This window comes from Octopus sinensis, linkage group LG14 (genome assembly GCF_006345805.1).
Source record: "Octopus sinensis linkage group LG14, ASM634580v1, whole genome shotgun sequence".
Taxonomy (NCBI): Eukaryota; Metazoa; Mollusca; class Cephalopoda; order Octopoda; family Octopodidae; genus Octopus; species Octopus sinensis.
In genome coordinates this window covers 52,635,242-52,645,241 of record NC_043010.1, presented here as the reverse complement: position 1 = coordinate 52,645,241, position 10,000 = coordinate 52,635,242, and the positions used below count along the sequence as shown (strand labels likewise).

Here is a 10,000-nt window from a genome sequence, read left to right as displayed (position 1 = left end):
AGCAGACAACTGTGACCAAAACATCCTATCTTGACGTTACCGTTTCTAAACTAATAATTCCTTCCAGCCCCCCACTGCAACCTTTTCTATAACTCTGCTCCCCCACTGCCGCCCCTTTTGTTTCTCCGTTTCCTTCCCCTTTCTGTATTCCTTTGTGATATTGATGTTGCTAGTGTTACTGTTGTTGTTGTTGTTCTAAACACTTAGCCTCACTCTTTCAGTAAACACTTGCTGAACAGGCTAGACGACCTTGTTGTTGTTGTTGTTGTCGTTTATGCTTGCATTGCTTCTAGCGCTGCCATTATTTCATTTCTGTGTAGATGTTATAATTATATTAAATTATATTATTGATGATGATAATGTTTTTTTTTTCTTTGTTTGATTTTTTGGTCAATGCTTGTCTTAAAACAAAATGGTATAGAAAATATGTCCAAAGTATTTTCATGTTTTTTTAGGATTTTATTTTTACCTATTTTTCATATAGATTTTTGTTTTACTTATATTCTATCTCCAAAAGTTCATATCACACAGCATCCTTGGAAACATTTATGCCAAACACTTGGCATCATCCCACCATTTAAATCAGTCATACTCAACCATTTTTTACCTATGACCCCCTCTGATTACCATTTAATTCTGGTGAACCATCACAGGAATTTGATGTCTAAAGCCAGACTAAATAATCACAAGCCCTCTTTTAGCATTCAATAGAAGTACAATATTATAACATTAGCCAGCTATATATGGCTGTTTGAAGATGAAAGAATACTGTACAAAATCAACTGGAAACTAGAAACAACCTGGGCCATTCCTGAATGGAAGCACCATATTTTAATGTGTATAAGGAATCCTTTTTTGTTAAAAATTAAATTAGAATAATATGGGTATTTCTTATACATGGATAGTATTATAATCCCTTACAAAACCTTTTTTTACAAATTTTAAGCCCCCAAAATTAGGATGTTCCTTATACATGAGGGGTTCTTTATACCCATTAAAATATGGTAAGTGTTGCAAGCTTTGCTTGGCTGCAAGAATAATTTTTAAGAATTCACATGATCTAGTTCCTTCTTCAACACAAATACTAAAATATTTAGTCACTACCCATCTGACAGAAAATGCGTTTTGGCATCATGGTCATCTCCTTCTTGAGAAAGGAAAACGTATGCAAACATAGCTGATCCCCTTTGGCCATAGCTGACTTCTTACCAAGTGAGACAACTCTTATTTTTTCCTCCTGGAAAATATTATGGCTTTTCATCACTGTTCCACACTATCATCATTGAACAAACCTCTGCATAAAAGAGTCCATGTGCTTCTGGCCAGCATGTTTGAAGAGTTATTGATATTGTCAAGTGCAGTAGTTGGTGTGTAACCATCAGTACTTTCTGATTGGTTATATGCCCTAACCAAGAAAAAACTGCCTGACAAATATAAAAATATATATATATTTCTTACAGCGCTTTACATTCTGAGGTCAGATTCTCAAGTGCCTTTGTGCCTTTCACTGGTTTTTTTGGTGGGGTCGATAAGATATGTACCAAGTGATACTACAGTTGATATAATCAAGTAACACAGACCCGCAAAAATTATTGACTTTATGCCAAAATTTCCAAACATCACCATCATCATCATCATTAATATTATTATTATTATTATTAAATAAAGACAGTGAGCTGGCAGAATTTTTTAGCATGACAGACAAAATGCTTCATGGCATTTTTCTGCCTTTACATTCTGAGTTCAAATTCTGTTGTAGATGACTTTGCTTTTTCTATCCTTTTAAGTACTGGGGTCGATGTAATTGATTCCCACTGTCCCTACATATTTCAGCCTTAGTGCCTACAGTAGAAAGGATTATTATCGTTATTGTTACCATTATCATTATTATTAATATTATATTATTATTATTATTATTATTATTTCAATTTTGTTGTTTTGTTTGCTTTAAATTAAATGTTACTTGGGATGCATGTTGATTGGTTAAATGTTGTTGCTCTTGGTTTTAATGCATTCAATGTGCATAGTGCCATGCACACACACACATACACACACACACACACATACATGCACGCACATACACACATACACCAATGTATGTATGCTGTCATTATATATATATATAATTATAATTTAGGGTATCTAAGAGCTGCCGCCACGTTGGAAATAGCAGTCAAAACTTGGCTCTAAAACCACATTAAATGTTCATACAGCACCAGGAGAGAACACAAAAAGACAAAATAAACTAGCAAAAAAGTTACTGGATAATTCCAGATCCTGGATTTCTGGCTCTGCGTAAGAAATGCTCTGCCTTCATCAGAGGAATATACTCAGCACATAAATACAAATATACATATATATATACAACATATTTTATACTTACATATACGAACGTATACATACATATGTATGCACATGACCAGTTTAAATTTCCCGCCTAAAACTCCTCGTGCGATATGGTCAGAATACCACCTCAGTCGATATAATGACAAAATAAATTATAAATTTATATATTTATAAATTTATATATATACAGAGAGAGAGAGAGAGATTTATATATATTTACAAAGGTATGTTGGTGCAAACAGGAAAATCAGAACTCAAAATATATTTTTAATTATAATTAGCAGAAGCAAGAAAGTGTGAGTCACATTGTTGCTTCTGCTATGTATGTATGTATGTATGTATGTATGTGTGTGTGTGTGTGTGTGTGTGTGTGTGTGTAGGTAGGTAGGTAGGTAGGTAGGTAGATAGATGCAGACACCACACACACGAAGTGTATATAGATATACACACGTGTTCATATGTAATGAATTTTTATACATCCAACCTTTTTATTTTCCATGGTGGACAAAGCATATATATATATATTTAGGTATGTATATGTATTGTGTATATATATTATATAAAATGGATCCCCTTTAAATAAATATTCCTCTCTCTCTGTCTGAATATGCATGGTGCCCCAGCATAGCCGCGGCCTCCGGGCTAAAACATTTTTAAGGATTTTATATAATGTATGTTTGTATGTATGCATAAAAGCTGCCAGGTGAAAGGGAGATAATTACAATTGTTTAAAGGGAGATAAATCTGCTGGAACTACTCCCTCTTAGACGAATCAAACATGGCGGATTTCAGCGAGGGAAACAATTATCTCTATCGAGCTCAGTATTGGATTGGTACTTTCTTTTTTATCAACACCGGAGGGTTAAGAGGCAAATTTGACCTCAGCCAGAATGAATGCCAGTCATTTAAAATTCCTTAGTAAAACCTTACTTGGGATGTTTTCACTTTCATCCTTCAGGAGATCAAAAGTAAAGTGCCAATCTTCATTTTATTGTTGTTCTTGTTGTTGTCATTGTTGTATTATAATGTCACCAGTATTGTCAACCTTTCCCCTCTCAAACAACTCCTTCCATATAAGCTAACCATATATTCTCCACTCCACTTCTACTCTCCCATCACCACCAAAGTATACACCTTTGTTTCTCTTTTCTACTTTCACTTTCATTTTTCTCTTCTCTACTTTCACTTTCATTTTTCTGTCTTCTCTCTTCTCTCTCTCACTCTATATCTATCTTTCTCTTCTGGCACACACTCATTACTGTCTCTCTTGCTCTCTCTGTGGTTTTTTTTTTGTATTTTTTCGTTATCTTTCTCTTATTCTCTCTTCTTCCCAGTCCCTTTCTCTCCCTCTATTTGACTACCTCTCTATCGGTTTCTGTTGCTGATGTTTTATATTTTTTCGCTGCTGTTGATGTTTTCTTTGCTGCTGCTGATTTGCTGATGATGCTGTATGCTGCTGCTGCTGATGATGCCGCCATTGTTACGATGTATTGACAATGTTTTTGTTTGCTTTCCGTTTGGTCTTGGCCTCTTGTTAGATGTCCCACCCCAGGCTGTGACGGCTCAGGACATATTACGGGCAATTATTCCTCCCACCGCAGTCTGTCGGGCTGCCCTCGGGCAGCCAAGTTAAAGAAAATTCTTGGAAAAGATGGTGAACGCAAAGACGACGAACCACTGAGGTAGGTCTTGTTTTATTGTCTGTTTCCTCATTGTTTTAGAATTTTTTCATTTGGATTTTGATTTTGATAATCAAAACAAAACAATTAATTAATTAACTTAATTAATTAATTTAATTGATTTTTAATTTAATTGAATTTTTTTAAAAAATTAATTTCAAATTTCAATTTGAGATTGAAATTAATTTTTTGGGAAATTAATTTCAAATTTTAAAATTCACTTTTGAAATTAGAAATCAATTTCAAATTAATTTTAATTTTTCATTAATAAATTTTAATTGACTGATTAAATTTATCTTTACGGATGAGTTAGCATCAGAAACTGTTATTCTGACCATTGCTGAATGTATTCTCACAGACACAGTCACACACACAGAAACACACATCTATATTTCTTAACAGACATGGAGATGATGACATACGTATATATACATACGAGAACATACAAAAACATGTTTCTACATGCACACATTCTTATGTTTAGATATTATAATTCATGTGAAACATACACATATATGTATATTGAGAGACATATCTATATGCGCACACACACATACACAAACACACATACTAACTCACACAAGCACACATACTAACTCACACAAACGCACACAATATTTAGCTGAAAGAAAAAACACACAACACATGTATATATAGGTATGTGTACATACTGGTTCATGTGTGTGCGTGAGTGTTCCTTCAAATTTTTATGTGTAAATGTGCAAGTCATATAAATGCTTACATAAGGCTTGTAGTGCATTACAAATACGTGTATGCATGTGTGTGTGTGAGTGTGTGTGTGTGATGTGTGCATGCTTAAATATGTATGTATATATGTATGGTCAGAAATTTATATGTATTAATATATATTTATAAATATATATATATATATTATATGTACACACATATATATATACACACAAAGACACATATCTACATACAAACACACACACACACAGTCACACACATACTCATTTATACTTCTAAACACACACTGAGATGATGACATACATGTATACATGTGCGAACAGACAAAAATATGTTCATACATGCACACATTCTTATGCTTACATATAAGCATGCATACATATACACACAAACACATAACCACATATATATATATATATATATATATATATATATATTATAATATATATACATACATATATATATATACATATATACTTTATATATGTGTGTGTGTGTGTTTATATATATGTATATGTGGATGTATGTATACATATATGTGTGTATATATATATTAATATTTATATATATATATATCTACAAAAATATATAAACTTATACATACATATATACTTGTACTTGTGTGTGTGTGTGTGTGTGTGTGGTGTGTGTGTGTGTGTGTGTGTGTGTGTGTGCATGTCTCAAGCTTGTGTGTAACTCAGGTACCAGGTTAGAAAAGAAATGAAAACAAATCCAAAATTGCAAAACGCATTTGCACTGAGACACATTACCCTCCTCCTCCATTGCAACTGATCCTTGCAGTAAAGAGAGTTGAGTTCTCTGCAAAGCACAGGGTCATTCTGGTGAGTGTTAGTTGTCTAATCACATCTCATTCATCTACTGTTGTGTATGGTCTAGTGACAATTGTTGTGACTGAAAGTCCAGCCCGACCAAAGCAGGACAAGCTCATTCTAGAAGACTCCTAGAGACAAACACACATAACATCTACAAGGATTTGCAGAAACGTTGAAAGGTTACGTGCAGCGAAGATTTCATGCAACACTCACTGGTTTCATTAGTCTCACATCATAGGTTTCTTAAAGGAGGATGCATCGCAGGTAGTTGATGGGGCTAATGTTTCAAGTTAGTTATTACCATAGTAGCAATAACAACAGCAAAATATTAAAAATGCACACACACACATAATATATATATATATATATATATGCATATGTTTACATATATATGCTTGTGTGTATATGTATGTATGAATGTATTTATATATATATATATTATATATATATATATATATCATATAATATATATATTATATATATACATATATATAATATATATACATATGTGTGCGTGTGTATTTATATATCAATATATATACATATATGTGTGTGTGTATATATGTATATTTATATACATATATATATATGGATGCATATATATATGCATATATTACATATCTTTATATATATATATATAATATAATATATATATATATATATATATATACATATATACACACTATATATCGTATACATTCATATATATATAAATATGTGTGTGTATGTATATATATATATATATATAAATTCATATATGACATATATCTTTGTACTTTTTTTTAATTTTTATCTCTGTGTGCTTTAGTAACTTTTGCATATTTATTTCATTTTTGTTGTTTTTGTGTGAACATTTTTATCCATTTTACCTGATTTTTTGTTCGAAAAAAAGGATTTGTTTATTTTATTTTCTATTTTATTTTATTGTTCTTTTCCTTTTTTTATGCAAATGATGAAAGGGGGTGGGAGATATAGTATTTCTAAATCTGGTATATTTCATATTTCAATGTGTGGATGGAATATAAGCATATTGGTCAGTAAAATGGCTCATTTCACATAAGAAGAAAACAAGACAAGTCTTGTGAAAGTATGTCTGTGAATTCGTTCCTGTGTGCGTATGCATGCTCTCACTTACCACTAAGAAAGGAATGTTCTCAAGAAAAATTTAGCAAACGACAGAGAACATTCCTTTCTTAGTGGTAAGACCATAGGGGGGTAGATTTCTAGCATAATGGATGTCCACTTAGTGGTCATCCCTCTTACATGTATGCAATATAATTTTTCTGAATCTTCAGATTTTTCTATATGCTAGACCACGGGTTTTAAATTGATATTAATCAAATTAATATTTAATTTTCAACCCTTATTATTTTAAATTTATATACAATAGATAGATGGATGGATAGATAGATAGACAGATAGATAGATAGATAGATAGATAGATAGATAGATAGATAGATAGATAGATAGATAGATAGATAGATAGATAGATAGATAGATGGATATAATATGATATTCGTATATGTATCTACATCTACACGTGCATGTATAGATATTTATGCACACACACGTCCATATATATAGATGTATTTACACACACATCTATATGCTCATACACGAGCATATATAAATGAATGAATGCACATGTATGTTTATATGTGTGTGTGTGTGTGTGTGTGTGTGTGTAAATAAATCTTCTTAAACACTCTCAATGAATTTCAACTTTCATTTTGTACATGCTTATATTTATATTTGCATGTATGTTTGTATGTGCTTATATATGTGTGTACATACATACACACACACACATATATATGTATGCATATAGGGAGAATTCACAAAAAAAAAAACAAAAGACGAAGACAGGGAGTGTAGACAACAAACAGATGTATTAGTATAAAGCTCGGGAAGTGAGAAAGTCTTTAAAGTTTCGAATCTATGCTCTTTCACAGAAAGGAACACAGAAAGAAACAAGAAGAGAAAATAAAGAATGTGTAGTGGCTATCCATTTATACATATATATATATGTATGTATAAGTCTATATAAACAATGCAGTCAAGGTTAGAAGAATAAGGTAATGGGCATATACTGATGAAAGAGCAACAGTTCTCAAAATATCTATATACAACTATTACCTATCTTTTTTTTTTACTATCTTCGTTCGCTTTGTTTGCATTAACGTATTCGGATAGAAAACATCGTAACTTTCTGTACTGTTTCTGAATTCTACAGAAAAATCTGTAGATAAGCTTGTGTGTGTGTACATATTCATATATATGATTTCATATACAGATATGAAATTATGCATTAAGAGAACCTTGATCACAACTGCCCGACGAACGAAAACCTGAAACACTGAATAGCAGTTTTTGTGATGTCTTTGCAGCTTTTCTTATATAAAAAAAAGGCATATTACTCTACCTCCGGTATTCGAGTACTATTTTGTCTATCTTATTTCCACATTTATGTGCTATCTCGTGTGTGTGTGTGTACATACTAGGAAGGGATTAGTTCTCATGGACATACGCAGTGATGTTGTATTGTTCTGTTTTTGTTTATTTTATTCATAGTAATTTCTGTTGTTTTTTTTTGTTATATTATTTTCATTTTATTTTCCATTCATGACATCGTCGATGGCGTTGAGTTCTCGAGTTCTCTTTCACACCTCTTCGATGAAAACATGGGACTTTTGGGGGGGTTTTTGTCATATTTTCGTTATTGCGTTGTAGTCTATTTGTTTTCTTTTAATTTATATTATTTTGTGTATGTGGGTGTTGTTATCTTTATAGATGTATGTGTATATATGCATATTATATATATATATATATTTATATATATATATATATGTATATAGATATATATATATATATATATATATATATATGTGTGTGTGTGTGTGTTGTGTGTGTATTAGGTATTGCACACAAACATATATATGTATAACAAGATAGATAGATAAGTAGATAGATATATAGATGGATAGATAGATAGATAGATAGATAGATAGATAGATAGATATAATATTCGTATATGAATACACATCTATACATGCATGTATCAATGTATAAGCACACACATATCCATGTATATAGATGTATACACAGACACGCATCTATATATTCATACACGAGCTCATATAATTGAATGTATACACATGTATGTTTATGTTTGTGTGTGTGTGTATATATACATACACGTATATGTGTATATACAGCTTGAGTTATATGTATCATAACTAATTCGAATTTTGCTGAACCTACAAACGTATATTATTGTATATCACATTTCTATACCAACCTCACCGCTAAATATGTTTCTTGTTGATGTCATCATAGCAGAGTTTGACGGATATATGTTTGTGTGTGTGTGTGTGATATTATATACACTTATACTATGAGCCTTCCATAGTAGCTTTCTCCCCCGTAAATCGCAAAGCCTTTCGGGTTTGTTTATAAAAATATTATTTATGTAGTTATATATATATATATATATAATATATATATATATATATAGATAGATAGATAGATAGATAGATAGATAGATATATAGATATATATATTGCTGCATGCGTTTGGTGGGGATAACTGAATGGTAGAAATAGTCGAGACTGAATACTATGATAGTTGATTTGCCCTTCACCTCTCCTGCTTTTTGAAGTGAAAGAAGAACCATCACATGAAGAAGGCCCCGTATTTTGATTCTTAGCCTCATCATATCTTTTGCCATCCTCGTTCTTCTTCTTTTACATCTGCAGGGGTATATATTCTTTGTACCAGTATATGGCATTCATTGTCTACTTGTTAGTGACTAACCTATTGAATAATCTCGCTGACAACATTTGGGAACTTGTAACGTTTTCATGATAAGCTGCTTCCGTTGTATGTGTGCATGCACATACAGAAAATTTAGTCATATAGCTCCGCATCCGATTAGTGCGCGTGTGTGAGGGCGCAATGGTCCAGTGGTTAGGGCAGCGGACTCACGGTAATAGGATCGCGGTTTCGATTCCCAGACCGGGCGCTGTGAATGTTTATTGAGCGAAAACACCTAAAGCTCCACGAGACTCCGACAAGGAATGGTGGCGAACCCTGCTCTACTCTTTCACCACAACTTACTCTCACTCTTATTTCCTGTTTCTGTTGTGCCTGTAATTCAAAGGGCCAACCTTGTCACACTCTGTGTCATGTTAAATGTCCCCGAGAACTATGTTAAGGGTACATTGGTCTGCGGAGTGCTCGAGCAGGCTGTTCCGTTGATCGGATCAACTGGAACCCTCGTCGTCCTAAGCGAGGGGATGGAGTCCAACAAGTGTGCGTGTGTGTAGGTATAAATATCTGATGTAAATTAATTTTCATTTGGATTTCTGTGCAAGATTCTTTATATGAGTTCGTTTGGTTGAAGATATTCTGTTGTGTCTGAGGAGAGTCATTTTC

The 10,000-nt window shown here is 32.5% G+C and overlaps 1 protein-coding gene across 11 annotated transcripts in view; it reads left to right on the top strand.

The window, feature by feature from the left end:
- Nucleotides 1–10,000, top strand: part of LOC115219354 (filaggrin) — a 255,873-nt gene that overhangs the window by 202,551 nt on the left and 43,322 nt on the right. For 10 of the 11 annotated variants that reach the window (XR_005001933.1, XR_005001932.1, XM_036509043.1 and 7 more), the window contains one exon: nt 3,885–4,028. The exons of the other annotated variant lie outside the window; for it this stretch is intronic. Coding sequence is in view for 8 of the 10 variants with exons in the window: in XM_036509043.1 (XP_036364936.1) it covers nt 3,885–4,028 (144 nt within the window). In the remaining 2 variants the exon portion in view is untranslated. The remainder of the gene's footprint in view (nt 1–3,884; nt 4,029–10,000) is intronic. 11 annotated transcript variants of the gene reach the window in all.